Source organism: Dama dama, chromosome 30 (assembly GCF_033118175.1).
Source record: "Dama dama isolate Ldn47 chromosome 30, ASM3311817v1, whole genome shotgun sequence".
NCBI classification, from domain to species: Eukaryota; Metazoa; Chordata; class Mammalia; order Artiodactyla; family Cervidae; genus Dama; species Dama dama.
In genome coordinates, this window is record NC_083710.1 from 54,567,011 (window position 1) to 54,583,242 (window position 16,232).

Genomic DNA, 16,232 nt, shown 5'->3' on the forward strand with positions numbered 1-16,232 from the left:
TATTTTTTTAATTAAACACCAACTATGCCCGCAGACATTCCTTTATGGCAGAATCAACTAACTTTTTGTAAAGGGCTAGGTTGTAAATAATTTAGGCTTTGGGGGCTACCTAAGTCTATGTCACTCTTCTAAAAAAATCAGTTCAGTAAAGTCGCTCAGTCTTTTCCAACTCTTTGCAACCCCATGGACTATAGCACACCAGTCTTCCATGTCCAAAACCAACTTCTGGAGCTTACTCAAACTCATGTCCATCAAGTTGGTGATGCCATCCAACCATCTCATCCTCTGTCGTCCCCTTTTCTTCCTGCCTTCAGGCTTTCCCAGCAGCATAGCTTTTTCAAATGAGTTAGTTCTTTGCATCAGGTGGCCTATGTACTGGAGCTTCAGCATCAGTCCTTCCAATGAGTATTCAGGGTTGATTTCCAATAGGACTGACTGGTTTGATCTCCTTGCTGTCCAAGGGACTCAAGAGTCTTCTCCAACACCACAGTTCAAAAGCATCAATTCTTCAGCACTCAGCTTTCTTTATAGTCCAACTCTCACATCCATACATGACTGCTGGAAAAACCATAGCTTTGACTAGATGGACTTTGTCAGCAAAGTAATGTATGTAAGTAATTTTTAGTATGCTGTCTAGGTTCGTCATAGCTTTTCTTCCAAGGAGCATCTTTTCATCTCATGAATGCAGTCATCATCTGCAGTGATTTTGGAGCCCAAGAAAATAAAGCCTGTCACTGTTTCCATTGTTCCCCCCATCTATTTGCCCTGAAGTGATGGCACCAGATGTCATGATCTTAGTTTTTTGAACACTGAGCTTTAAGCCAACTTTTTCACTCTCCTTGTTCATCTTCATCAAGATGCTCTTTAATTCCTCTTCATTTTCTGCCATAAGGGTGGTGTCATCTGCATATTTGAGGTTACTGATATTTCTCCCAGCAATCTTGATTCCAGCTTGTGAGTCATCCTTCCCAGCACACTCTGCATATAAGTTAAATAAGCAGGGTGACATGCCCCTTTCCCAATTTGGAAACAGTCTGCTGTTCTATGTCCAGTTTTAACTGTTGCTTCTTGACCTGCATACAGATTTCTCAGGAGGCAGGTCAGGTGGTCTCGTATTCACATCTCTTTCAGAATTTTCCACAGTTTCTTGTGATCCACAAAGTCAAAGGCTTTGGCATAGTCAATAAAGCAGAAGTAGATGTTTTTCTGGAATTCCTTGCTTTTTCTTTTTTTTAATGGTCTTTTTTTTTTTTTTTTTTTTAGTTGGAGGCTAATTACTTCACAACATTTCAGTGGGTTTTGTCATACATTGACATGAATCAGCCATGGAGTTACATGTATTCTTGCTTTTTCTATGATCCAATGGAAGTTGGCAATTTGACCTCTGGTTCCTCTGCCTTTTCTAAATTCAGCTTGAACCTCTGAAGTTTTTGGTTCACGTACAGTTGAAGCCTAGCTTGGAGAATTTTGAGCATTACTTTGCTAGTGTGTGAGATGAGTGCCATTGTGTGGTAGTTTGAGCGTTCTTTGGCATTGCCTTTCTTTGGGACTGGAATGAAACTGACCTTTTCTAGTCCTGTGGCCACTGCTGAGTTTTCCAAATTTACTAGCATATTGAGTGCAGCACTTTCACAGCATCACCTTTTAGGATTTGAAGTAGCTCAACTGGAATTCCATCACCTCCACTAGCTTTGTTCATAGTGATGTTTTCTAAGGCCCACTTGACTTCGCATTCCAGGATATCTGGCTTTAGGCAGGTGATCACATCATAGTGGCTGTCTAGGTCATGATGATCTTTTTTGCATAGTTCCTCTGTGCATTCTTGCCACCTCTTCTTAATATCTTCTGCTTCTGTTAGGTTCACACCATTTCTGTCCTTTATTGAGCCCACCTTTGCATGAAATGTTCCCTTGGTATCTCTAAGGTTCTTGAAGAGATCTCTAGTCTTTCCATTCTATTGTTTTCCTCTATTTCTTTGCAATGATCACTGAGGAAGGCTTTCTCATCTCTCCTTGCTATTCTCTGGAACTCTGCATTCAGATGGGTATATCTTTCCTTTTCTCCTTTGCCTTTTCCTTCTCTTCTTTTCTCCGCTATTTGTAAGGCCTCCTCAGACAACCATTTTGCCTTTTTGCATTTCTTTTTCTCGGGGATGGTTTTGATCACCACCTCCTATACAATGTCAAGAACTTCTGTCCATAGTTCATCAGGCACTCTGTCTGTCAGATTTAATCCCTTGAATCTATTTGTCACTTTTATTGTATAATCATAAGGGGTTTGATTTAGGTCATACCTGAATGGTCCAATGGTTTTCCCTACTTTCTTCAGTTTAAGTTTGAATTTTGCAAGGAGTTCATGATCTAAGTCACAGACAGCTCCCGATTTTGTTTTTGCTGACTGTACAGAGCTTCTCCATCTTTGGCTGCAAACAATATAATCAATCTGATTTTGGTATTGACCATCTGGTGATGTCCATGTGTAGAGTCTTCTCTTGTGTTGTTGGAAGAGGGTATTTGCTATGACCAGTGCTTTCTCTTGGCAAAACTGTTAGCCTTTGCCCTGCTTCATTCTGTACTCCAAGGTCAAACTTGCCTGTTACTCCAGTTATCTCCTGACTTCCTACTTCTGCATTCCAGTCCCCTATGATGAAAAGGACATATTTTTTTGCTGCTATTTATAGAAGGTCTTATAGGTCTTCATAGAACTGTTCAACTTCAGCTTCTTCAGCATTACTGTTTAGGGCACAGACTTGAATTACCCTGATACTGAATGGTTTGCCTTGGAAATGAACAGAGATCATTCTGTCGTTTTTGAGACTGCATCCAAGTACTGCATTTCGGACTCTTCTGTTGACTACGAGGGCTACTGCATTTCTTCTAAGGGATTCTTGCCCACAATAGTAGATATAATAGTCATCTTAATTAAATTCGCCTGTTCTAGTCCATTTTAGTTCACTGATTTCTAAAATGTCAACGTTCACTCTTACCATCTCCTGTCTGACCACTTCCACTATACCTTGATTCATGGACCTAACATTCCAGGATCCCCTGCAATACTGTTTTTTACAGCATCAGACTTTACTTCCATCACCAATCATATCCACAGCTCGGCACTGTTTTTGCTTTGGTTCCATCTCGTCATTCTTTCTGGAGTTATGTCTCCACTCTTCTCCAGTAGCATATTAGGCACCTATGACCTGGGGAGTTCATATTTCAGTGTCTTATCTTTTTTGCCTTTTCATCCTGTTCATGGGGTTCTCAAGGCAAGAATAATGAAGTGGTTTGCCATTGTCTTCTCCAGTGGAGCTTATTTTGTCAGAACTCTCCACCATGACCTGTCTGTCTGAGGTGGCTCTACACGGCATGGCTCATAGTTTTAAAAAATAACCTTTTATAAATATAATATACATCCTTAGTTTGAAGGGCCATACAGAAACAAAGCCACTGAGAAGGCATCAGATTATGGTTTTCAAATCTCCGCTCTAGACATGGAGGACTATGATAATAAGCGACAATTATAAAGCTTGAAAGCTGGTAAGAAAAATAGATATTAATCAAATAACCATATTGAAAAGTATAAATATACAACTATGACAGAATTGTGAAGAACATAAAGTGCTAAAAGATCATAAAATGAAAGAGCAAATCTGTGGGAATCAAATAATTATCTTTTATGTTTGTCCTTCCAAGCAGACCTAGATTCTCAAACACAAGTTTGTATCTTATTCACTTCATCTCTTATTCTCAGTCCACCTTATTCTCTGATCACTTACACTTAAGACGTGGTACAGGTCTGTCTAATCAAAAAATGAACTCATAGGATATGTAATCTTTATATTTAATTTTTGCCACTTCTAAGGTATGGACAGGTTGAGAAATTAGATGACCAAGACTGAATAACTATGTCAAGAGTTAGAATAAAGCAATCCTTAAGAAGTCATGTGCCATACTTTTAACAACAATAACTAAAATACGTTGAGCATTTACCCGACTCTACATGTATATTCCTTATTTAATCATCCCAGCAGTACTATAACTGTCATGCTCAAATCAATCTCTTAAATTCAAAGCAATCTCAATCACAGTGACAAGTAAAAAAACTGATTCTAATTCTTATGGTAGACAAAGATCCCGATCTGACTATATAAAGCAAAAGTGTATAAAGAAAAAGAATGAAGAACTTGTCATCAATATTTAAAAATTAAATACAACAAATGAAACCATAAAAAAATGTAGATGATAAGCCACAGGTTGGTTAAAGACATTTCCAACGCATACACTAAATATACAAAATATTCCTACAAATCAATAAAGAAAAAGACAGGCAAATAAGAAAAGCTTGAAGAGAATCTAACTTGTTATTAATATCAAGGGAATGTAAATTACAAGAGAAAGTCAGCAATTATAATCCTAGTTAAATATCAAAAAAAGGGGGACTTATATTTTCACCAAAATGTACTAGAATGTTCACAGCAACACTAACATAACTCAAACTATAAACTATCTCAATGTCCATAATACTAGAAAAGATCTTAAAACTGTGGTATAGTCACACAATGTTACACTATACAACAGTGAGCATGAACAATCTGTAACTAGCTGGTAACAACATGGAAGAATCTCATGAAGTTGAATGAAAAGAAATACACACAAATGAGCTCATACTACGTGATTCCACTTATATAGTGTATACAAAATATACACAAAAGTAAATGACATTGTTAGGTAGAGAGGTAGACAGTAACTGGAGAGGCACATGAAGGCGGGCTTCCTGGGGTACTGGTAATATTTCCTAATCTTGGTGCTGATTACATGAATGTGTTCATTCTGTGACAATTCAAGATGTGTACTTATTCTATGTAAATTTTTCTTCATGTATGTTATACTTCAATATAAAAAAAATTACAATGAAAAACCTTGTCATAGCCATCAAAAGAACAAAAGCACCCTGTTGATACTATTAGAGTGATATGAAAATGAGACTTCACTCGTAAGAGTATACAGTGGTACAACCTCTCTCAAGAAAAATCTAGCACTGAAGCTGAAATGTACAACACAGAACTTACACAGAGAAGAGTCTTCCACATTTTTGCCATGAAACATGAATAAAAGGAGGCTTTAAAATTATTTACAATAGTGAAAAATTAGAAATAAACTATCTATCAGCAGGAGAATGGATTAAGTGCGATATGTTAGTGGTATGGTTTATTACACAGCCATTAACATGAGTCATCTAGATCTGTATGTACCAGAATGGCTATATTTCGAACACAATCATGAGATAAAAAAAAAAATAAATAGATTCACATTATAAGGTATCTTTCTATGCATAAAATATGAGCATGTAATATATAAAATATATAAAAACAAGTAAAAATAAAGGAACATGACTGAAAGGATATTAATCAAGGTTACGATCATGATTAATACTAGGCAGAGATGGAGTATAAAGTCTTAGAAGGGGCATGTGGGACACCTGAGTCTGAACTATAATCTCATCTATATTTTTTACTGAAAAATGATAAAATGCAGTAGATATACAATTTTTATACTGCAGTATTATTTTCTATACTTTTCCTGTCTTTTTTTTTCAATCCTTTATTTCTTTGCAACCTGTATTCATTATTGATCTTACCCTACCAGTTTGCTTTCTTATGTATTACTTACTAACAGAGTGGATTTAATTTATATTAAGTAAAAAACAAGAACAACATAACAATTTCATTTTGGTTATTACAAAATTTAAATTCAGAACATAGGTATAAACATATTCCAAAATTTCATGAAAGAGTTTCAGAAAAATCAAGAAACAGTTTTGTTTAGCTCAGAACTCTTTATAAAATAAAACTTGAATTGACATTTATACAACATATAGAAAACTAAGCTGCTTCTCTCCTTTATGCCTAATCGGTGTCATCTAGATTTAGGGTTCACTAGTTCAGAAAGAAGGGTGGGAAAATCCATTTAGGAATAACTAATTTCTGTGTTTTGTTCTTCCCTCTTCTTTAATATCAATATGCTCTAGCAGACTTGCTATTTTAAAAATTAAAGTATTTTAAATACATATTTAAGGTCTTCCCGACTCAGGGACTGAACATGGGTCTCCTGCATTGCAGGCAGATTCTTTACCATCTGAGTCACCAGGGAAGCCCATAAACAAGGTAGGAAAAAAATTAAGAGGGCTCCTGAAATCCAGATGAGCCTGACATCAAGAAGGTCCCAAGTGAATTAAACTTGTTTTTGTTAATTTATACAAATATTAACCCTCAAACCCATTCATGCTTTAAACACAGCTCAGTGCTTAATTCTAATAATATGTCTCTATTCCCTACTTTCCATCCACACAAAATTATGAAGAGAAAACCAGAAACTAGTGAAGACTATAGGGCAACACTGATAGTAGCCAGAAGTGAAAACTGAGTAAGAATGAGTAAGAATGAGGTAGACACAATGATAACCAACAGATAAAAATCAAACAAGAAATTCACAAGAAGCACAGCAAAGGACTAACTCCTCTCATTCCCCTTCAACAGCCTGAGTCTTGGGGCAAAGGATACACTATATAAGGAGCACCTACAATTTCACTCTTGGTAAAGGGTCAAGTATTCCTACAGATATTCTTAGTTGTGAAGAATTCTTAGTTGTCAAGAACTGATTACATCACAGGCAGTATCTGCTGTTAAACAGGAAGATAATATTTGCAGATAGACTGCTGCCAAAAATTGTTATAATTTAAACATGGGGTATAAAAGGACTTAATAACAAAGAGTTTCAAAAATGCACTTTTCTGGGAAATTCAGTTACTAAAAATGCTAAATCAAAGAAGTATTAATAAGGAAACCATCCAAGTAAAATAAGCTCATTTGCTCAGAAATCATAAGTCTAAAGTATACTGATTATTCCAGTGAGTGACAGACTGTCAAATAAAGAAAGAAATTTAGCAGCTTTCATAATTTATAAGTATAAAATCAAAAGCCACTTTAGTTGCAAAGAGTAAGATTCTTTACCATAGTGTTCTGGAAAACTGCTGAAAAGACAACACAAAATTTTATACCCACACACTAAGCACCTACCTTTCCCACCTTGGCTCATGGCACCAGTGTCTCGTCCACACTGTCCTTTATTATTCACACCGAATGTCCAAACTTCTCCATTCTTCATTAAGACACACGTATGAGCTTTGCCCATAGCTACCTGAGTTACAAAATGGCCCTTCAAATCTGTTACCAAACCTAGAGGAAAGAAACAAATTTGGTAAGAACCAACTAAAAAGCCTTTCTGAGCCTAGCAGATCATCAGTAATATAAAATGACCACCGCGACGCCGAACTTTTCATTTCTGGGATAAAATGACCCCAAAATGGGAAATAGTGTCCAAAAGATGGGCAGGGTATCTGTAAGTTAATTTTATAGTTCTGTAATGAAGTTTCAAAATCTTAAAATGTTCTCATCCAGACTTGGGACAAACCTTCACTCTGGCATTAGCTCTGGCCTGCTTCTCCTGAATGCCTGCTCTCAGTGGCAGCACCTCCAACAATGCTTAGGAGGGTTACTAGATTTCAAACCTTCCTGACCCGAGCACAAAGGAGTTTTTGAACCACATACTTTACTTGCTTTGACCCTTCTCAGTAAAACACGCACCAGAGTATTCTGAAATAACAATGTTTCTACAGAAACCTGTGAGATTTTCCAAAGCACTTATTTTTTCAATCCTTTATAATCTACAATGCATTCTTCCACAACCCAACAGACAACTAGCTCCTAAGTTTCACTTATTCACATATTACAATCATTCTACTTGCCGTATCCAAGTGCCATCCATATTATCTCAATATTTTCACATCAATTTTAAATTTGACTAAAGCATTTTAACCTTATCCAGTAGCATTAACAGTAAAAATTCAAAGATTGTGGAGTATTTCTAATATATACTAAAATAAAAACATTGTAAAGCTGAAATATTTGTTTTACTTAAATTACAAATAAAAAAATTCTCAAATCACACTTTGGAAAAGCTACTCTCTACTATGGAGCTCAGATACCACTTCCTAAGGGTGACCTTCCCTTTCACTAACTTAGGTCTTTTAATGAAGCATACTGCAAAAACTCCGATTTTTAGTTTTTAGCATACTTGAAAAAGACATGTGTATAAATAGAAATAGTATTTATTACTATTATTCATAGTACTAGCTGGCATGTCTTGAGCCCTTACATGTGCCAGGCTCTGCTGCAGGCATTTCATAAGAATTACCTCCTATTACTTTGTAAGAACCATATGATGCAGGTATTATCATTGGCTGCCTTCTACAGGTGGAAGAAAAATGAAAAGGAAAGCTCTGAAAAGTTACATAATTTATGCTAGTTAGCCAAATAAAAAGTGGTCATGCCAGGATCTGAGTCTATATACATAACCATTAGATCTCTACTATTTAAGTTCTTTACCACATCCATCTGTCTCTCCGAGCCTCAAAAAGAAAGGGACATGTCTGTCTGGTCCACTAATGCCTGATGTATTGTTAGTTCTCAATAAATATTTGCTGAATAAATGCAGAAGTTTCCATCAGCCTTAGCCAAGAGGATTTTAGCAAGCAGCCATGAAATTAAAAGACGCTTGCTCCTTCGAAGAAAAGTTATGACCAACCTAGACAGCATATTAAAAAGCAGAGACATTACTTTGCCAACAAAGGTCTTTCTAATCAAAGCTGTGGTTTTTCCAGTAATCATGTATGGATGTGAGAGTTGGACTATAAAGAAAGCTGAGCGCCGAAGAATTGATGCTTTTGAACTGTGGTGTTGGAGAAGACTCTTGAGAGTCCCTTGGACTGCAAGAAGATTGAACCAGTCCATCCTGAAGGAAATCAGCACTGAATATCCATTGGAAGGACTGATGCTGAAGCTGAAACTCCAATACTTTGGCTACCTAATGCGAAGAACTGACTCATTTGAAAAGACCCTGATGCTGGGAAAGATTGAAGGCGGGAGAAGAAGGGGACAATAGAGGATGAGATGGTTGGATGGCATCACCAACTCAACAGACATGAGTTCAAGTAGGTTCTGGGAGTTGGTGATGGACAGGGAGGCCTGGTGTGCTGCAGTCCATGGGGTCACAAAGAGTTGGACACGACTGAGTGACTGAACTGAACTGAATTTTACTGAATATTATTTTTAAAATGTACACGAGCCCACCCCCATATTTTGATTCACTCTGACAGCTGAGGCCAATTGAGACTAAATATTCCCACATTAAACTCACATAAATCAGCTGAGCAGTTTTCAGCTTGATAATGGGCTGTTTTAAATGTTCAATACATGTCATTTCCTTAGCATGAGACAATCAGAAACTTCATTAATCCTGATTTCCTTATTATAAAAAAACATATAGGCTTTACATATTCAATTCATATAAAACCTTTCCAGGTGAGTTGCTATAATCATTACACGCATTTCTAAATGCCAGAAAGAAAATCTAGCAGCCAAGTATGACAAGTTTTTGAGATAACAGTTTATAAATGTAAAATTCTTTGGCTAGTTTTGTCCCTCATATTCATTTCCCTAAGTTATCAGTCAGCCACTTAAGTAATTCTTGAGACTACAGTGTGCCAGACACTGCACTGGGGATAAACAGTAATTAAGAGAGAGACAGCCCTTTTCTAAGGGCTTCCCTGGTGGTTCAGTGATGAAGAATCCACCTGCAATGCTGGAGACATGGGTTTGATCCCTGGGTCAGGAAGATTCCCTGGAGGAGGGCATGGCAACCCACTCCAGTATTTGTGCCTGGAGAATCCCATGGACAGAGAAGCCTGGCGGGCCACAGTCCATGGGATCACAAAAGAGTCGGACACAACTGAGTGACTAACATGTTCACTTTCAGGCTTTCTCTAACTACCTAACAACAGGGGGAGATAAATAATCCATCAATTATAAATCTGCTAAGACATGAATATCATGTCCCCAGAGTACCACCAGGAACATGTCACATGGGCATCTCACAGAGTCTAGGAAAACCTTTTCAGAGAAAGTAACAGGTAAGGTAGAGCTGCAGGAAGCAATCCCCATGATTAGCTCTGCAGGGAACTATTGACAGTGTTCCCAGTAATAAGACAGGAAGGAAGAACAAAACATCGTATTTGGAAAGAAATGTGAAAAATGTAGAGAAAACATGTTACAAATACTACTTTTCGAGATACATCTTTCCAATATACAATGTGTAGTATAGGACTTTCTGTGCATAAAAATGAAACAGTGTTTAACTTACTTGAACTATCAGAGTAAATGGCATCTTTTCCAAACATGTATAGCTCTCCATCTTTAGAAATAACAGAACTACTTCCATTATTGCAGGCTGTATACACCACAATCTTTCCTTCCATCTTAATTATCTTCTTAGGCTTGTAAGGTTTTGATTGCCGCCTGCTCTTAGCTTAAAAAAAAGAAAAGATATTTAATTTAAGGCATCTATTTACAAATAAAAATAATGATTTGTATATAAAGCCCAAGGGAAAAAAACCTATCATTTGCATTTATCATACACTTGATTTATTTATTTTCACAAAGCCCTGAGCTTCCCAACATGTCAATTAAATGAGTCAATCTGAAAGCCTCATCTTGTTAAATATTTATCAGGCTACTGCTATCAGATCCTCTTCTTTGTAGAACACTGAAATTTCAAAAGAGAAACAGCAATTTTCTACCAAACTTCTAGGGAGCCCAGTCTCTAGATTAAACTACTTACATTATCAATACCATTCCACTGTCATCTGTATCTATTTTAAATCTCTTTTTATCAAACGCTATCTCACATGTATTCCTCTGTGAGATCCTGGAAAGTATTTAAAACCAGCTTCTCATTCATTCAACACATATTAAGTATTTACTCCTAGTCAGAGACTGAAAGGAAGGGAAATGTGCATATGGAGGGAGAGCAAATAGATTTAAATGTAGATGATTTAAGCAGCCTCTGCTCTCAAAAACTAAATCCCTGAAATGAGCAAGAGATGGGAAATACTAATCTTCTGTTTCCTAAGTCAATTCCAGTTCTTGCATGCTTTTCTGAATAAAAACATATTGCTATGCTGGGTACAATTCTAGGATTAAAATACCACTGTATTTTTTCTTGGACCATGAACTATATACATATATACAGCAACTAAGTCATCTGGTGGTCAAGCAAAGAAGAATCATGTCCTCCACATCCTAGAAGGAAAAACTGGCTGGGCTGAGTTTCTGAGATATGGCAATATACTTCATGGCTATTTTAAAAGATTTTTTCAGGATAACTTTTATTTACACATGATATCTACATTAGATGTTGACTTCAAACCTAATCCTCATAAGATGCTACCCCAACTGCAACAATGTACTATGTACAAGTTACAAAAAGAGACAAAGGACATTTTGAGGAAGACTGAACAGAAGCATAGGAAAGATAAGTAAAAACTGTTTAATTTTTCATTGCTCGGGAATTTCATCATAATGAAATAACGCCAAGAACAGTGTTTCGTAACTGATACTATCACACAATTCACATTAAGGTTTACTTCATTGTGAAATACATACTCTTTACAAAACTTGTGGTTACCTAAAAGAATATACTGGAATAAGTAAGTTTTTAAAAACGACACCAATGGACAAAACAGATAAACAGCCAAGTATGCAATGTATAAGGCCTACAAAAATTCACGAATATGAACTCTAGTATGAAATCAGCAATCACGGTTCTTTAATGAACAGTACACCACCACCATTGACGGAATATTCCTCAGTATAAAATCTTTTAACTTGAGAAGGCCAGTGCTGTTAAAATTGATATACCCTTTGTTAATAAATTCCCCAGCATTTCTACTGAACAGTCCACTCACTCGATTCTCCATCCTCTCCTTTACTGGCAGATCCTGTGAAGAATATGCTTCCATCTTCTGCAACTAAAAGGGCGTGAGAGCCATCATGTCCAACGGAAAAGTGCACGATCTTTGGGGATTTCGTAATTGGTAGCTCAACCCATTTTCCTGCTGAAGGACCACCTTGTTTGATTCCGAGACTCTGGTATTTGCCAGTGTAATATATCTTAACATGTGCAGGAAAAAAAATACAAAACAGGAATTACAGTGCCTCTTGGAGTAGTACACCAGGTTTTACATAACAGAAAAAAACTTCCCTACTTTACTGAGAATAAAAACAACAAGAACTCAAAAAACTCTTATTTTTTTAGGGCTTTTGGTAGCTCAGTGGTAAATAATCCACTTGCAACGCAGAAGACACAGGAGATCCGCGTTCTATCCCTGGGTCAGGAAGATGTCTTGGAGAAGGGAATGGCAACCCACTCCAGTATTCTTGCCTAGAGAATACCATGGACAGAGGAGCCTGGTGGGCTATAGTCCTAGGGGTCGCAAAAGTATAATATATCTTAATGGGTATAAATAAAAATACAAAACACGAATTACAGTGCCTCTTGGAGTAGTGCACCAGGTTTCACATGACAGAAAAAAACTTCCCTACTTTATTAAAAATAGAAACAACAAGAACTCAAACTCTTTCTTTAATACTATTCAACTTGTGAGAACTGAGCAGCAGAGAAATAGGCATGTGTCTACAAAAATACACAGTTCACAGTAGTTTTTTCATATCTACTCAGGATACTTATCATCTTTTGTAAGTATTCTGAATAAATATGAATAAATATATGCCATAAATATACTCCAAACATAGAAGGAAATTCATAAAATTCTCTATTCATTTTTCCCAATGAAAAAAGCCTCACATACAAATATACCGTATATGCCTCATAATTTTCACTTTCACACTCTTTTAATTACCTTACTTTATTCTCACATTGCCAGATACAAAAAAAGCTTCCCTCTCTATAAATAGACCTCTACAATCTGCAACTTAATTGTACATCCTTCTACTTCCCCAACTTGTAGTCTAAATGTCTACACATCTACAAAAATTTCCAAGAGACATCCTATTCAAAATAAACACAAATGTGAATTCATCCCAACTCAAAAAATTAGACAAAGAGCTCCATAATTAAAGTATTTGTAAAAAGGAAATATTTTATAAAGTTTAGAAAGCTTTACACTCAAATGTCACAATTTTTAAATACTATTTCAACATGAAATTTTACCATATATAAAATGTTTAATCAAACTTTAAAACATGACTGTTTACACATGCAAACTATGTAAACTAATCAACTGACTATACCAACTATCTCTTAAAGCAAATAATGTTCATTTTTAATCCTAAGAGTAATTTACCTTTCCATTTGCTGTTTTCATTAGTGCAAACTCTCGTCCTGCACCAAGAACTGCTGACTCCTCATCAAATCCGGTGCCTGATAATACAGTAAGACTTCATAAATACTATGATAGTTTTAATATGAATAACTTCAAGCACAACTTATATGACTTCGAGTGACAAAAAAATTAATCCAATTAATATCACTCAAAAATAATGATGACACAGCATGTCATATGGCCCAATTTGAAAAAACATTAACAGTAGCTACACTACTCCAAGCAAGAATAAAGTTACCATAAGCTTCTTCATTTGTTTCAGATTTTGGTTTAGCCGCTAAGTCATGTCCGACAATTTGTGACCCCATGGACTGTAGCCCATCAGGCTCCTCTGTCCATGGAATTCTCCAGGCAAGCCTACTGGAGTGGGTTGCCATTTCCTTCTCCAGATGATCTTCCATACCCAGGGATCAAACCTGGGTCTCCTGCACTGCAGGCAGATTCTTTACCAACTGAGCCACCAGGGAAGCCCAGGTGTTTCAGATTAGTGCCAAATTATTTTCTTAGTGTTAAAAAAATTGTTTAAATCAATGTTAGCTGAATTCCTTCAATTATTGAGTGAACTAATTTTTACGGGGCATCTACTAGCTATCAGGCATGTACAGAATGCATGAGACTTTCCTATCTGGTCCTCATAATTAGGGCTTCCCTGGTGGCTCAGATGGTAAAGATTCTGCCTGCAATCAGGAGACCTGGGTTCAATTCCTAGGACAGGAAGACCCCTGGAGAAGGAAATGGCAACTCACTCCAGTATTCTTGCCTGGAGAATTCCATGGAGAGAGGAGCCTGGTGGGCTACAGTCCATGGGGTCACAAAGAGTTGGATATGACTCAGTGATTAATACACACATACCTCATAATTTTTTGTTTGGCCTACAAATGAGCAAATATATAAAGTGTGGTAAGGTAGGTCTAGACACGGGAGTGTTTGGGTTTGAACACTATATGCAGATATTTGAATTAAGGTATTTTAGATTCCCTGTTCCAAGTTTTTTTCTACAGAAGGTTTCATGTAGATACTCCATGAATTTGAATACATATGTGTGCATATACATACACAGATCCTTATGCATACTTTCAAACTGTGAAACTGTGAGTAAATACTTATAGCACATTTTATGAGTTTGTCCAATTATATAAATTATTAATAAGTTTACAGGATTTTGAAATTTGGAAAAGATGAGTTCATTACAGTATTTGTCTATGGAAAAACAAAATACTATACAAATATGCAAGGTAAATCACTAATGAAATTTAATAAATTTAATAAGATAATAGTCAAAACAGCTGGGTCTTGCAAAGAATCCCAAAAGTTAAGACATGGAACAACTAAATCGGGAGCAGTATGGCAAACCAAAACTGAGACCTCCATGGAAACTAATCCTACTTACTACTATGACATGGCAAGAGTAGGTATACTAAATTCCAGAAATGCTCTGCGAATGTCTATATTTCTATATCCAAATGAAAATTATTAAATCAAATGCTAGGCCAATTACCATTTTGACAATCTATGGAATCATTCCATAGCTATCCTGATAAACTTGTTCAAATAAAAATCAAAGGCTTCAAGTTACTCCTAGTTACTTGTACATGTTTACTCCTAAGTGTGCTTCATATTAACAAACAGCAAAATAGCTACCTATACAAGCTGCAACGCAATGCTGAAAACACAATGTTAGTTTTCAAAAGAAAAAAAAATCTGAAAATAAAATATGGAAGAAAGGTTTTTTTTGACCATCTTACTTATAATATGCAAGTCCTTTTCCAGATCAAATAGTGAGATACCACAGGCATGCAAGCATTTTCTGGCCAGTTTAAGCTGTAATTCTTGCTGTAGCACAGGTTCTGTGCTTGTAGCAAATATTCTGACAACAAACCCATCCTAAAAGAAAGAAAACAACCAGAGCATTCTGTTACATGAATGGATCTTTTAAGGCTCTACTTTCCACCTAATAAAAATCAAATAATTTCTGAAAAAAGGATTCCATTTATACCAGCTTCTCATGACTCAGAATACTTACATCTCTGGAAGCAGCTATCTGATTAATATATTCTCCATCAGTGAATAAAATATTTTGACCTTCAGTGTGACAATCTGTGCAAAAGGAAGAAACAGCAATTACATTACAGTATAAACAAACACCTCACAAAATGACTTAACTCCTCTGCTGAAGTCAGAATGAGAGTTCTCCACACCATAAAGATAATTTAAACTCAATGGGAGACTGTGCTTTTTTAATAAAGAGCTACAGATGAGCAGAAACTAAACAATTCAACTAATTATATGCATTACATTTTGTGCTTACATTTATTAATCTTCCAAAATCATGGACCTGAGTCCACCTAATTTCAAAATGAATTAGTATTAGATACAGTCTGATAATAAACATGCACCACGATGAACAAACTATAATGTTGGTTATCATCATATCAATACAATCACATGCGAGGTAGGCAACACTCTACCTTCAGACATACATCACAGTCATTAGTGTCACAGAAAAATATAGACAGACTTAAAGCTTCTGCATTTGAGGTCTATGCTGTCCATCTACAGATATCCCTTGCTTTATAAAGTAGAACTGGCTGTACAGTTTTCAAGGTTTAATGCCTAGTCCCAGTATTTTTAGCATGTAGCATGCTATATACACTTTTAAAATGTTCATCCTTCATAAAACAGTCACATCTAAGCTGATTTGTCTCTTTTTTGGTCTGAAAGTGCTAATATTTTGGCTGGAATGCCATATTTCATCAATACTATACAGTCTCTGTAGAACAGGGCACTTTGATCAAAATATGCAGACAAGCACAATTGTAACAAGGGATAGCCGTATTACAGAAGGACCACTGGGACATGTGTTAGTGACTGCTACCAAAATAACATGAAACTACAAGCAGCTCAGTATCTAAGTATAAACTGTATCCTTTTGAAAAAAC

General features: G+C 36.2%; 1 protein-coding gene across 1 annotated transcript in view; it reads right to left on the bottom strand.

Moving 5' to 3' along the window:
- Positions 1-16,232, bottom strand: part of MYCBP2 (MYC binding protein 2) — a 261,683-nt gene that overhangs the window by 175,906 nt on the left and 69,545 nt on the right. Inside the window, exons 9-14 of the mRNA XM_061133295.1 lie at positions 15,317-15,390; positions 15,039-15,177; positions 13,255-13,331; positions 11,857-12,061; positions 10,254-10,418; positions 7,073-7,231 (exon numbers count right to left, since the gene is read on the bottom strand). Coding sequence (XP_060989278.1) covers positions 7,073-7,231; positions 10,254-10,418; positions 11,857-12,061; positions 13,255-13,331; positions 15,039-15,177; positions 15,317-15,390 — 819 coding nt within the window. The remainder of the gene's footprint in view (positions 1-7,072; positions 7,232-10,253; positions 10,419-11,856; positions 12,062-13,254; positions 13,332-15,038; positions 15,178-15,316; positions 15,391-16,232) is intronic.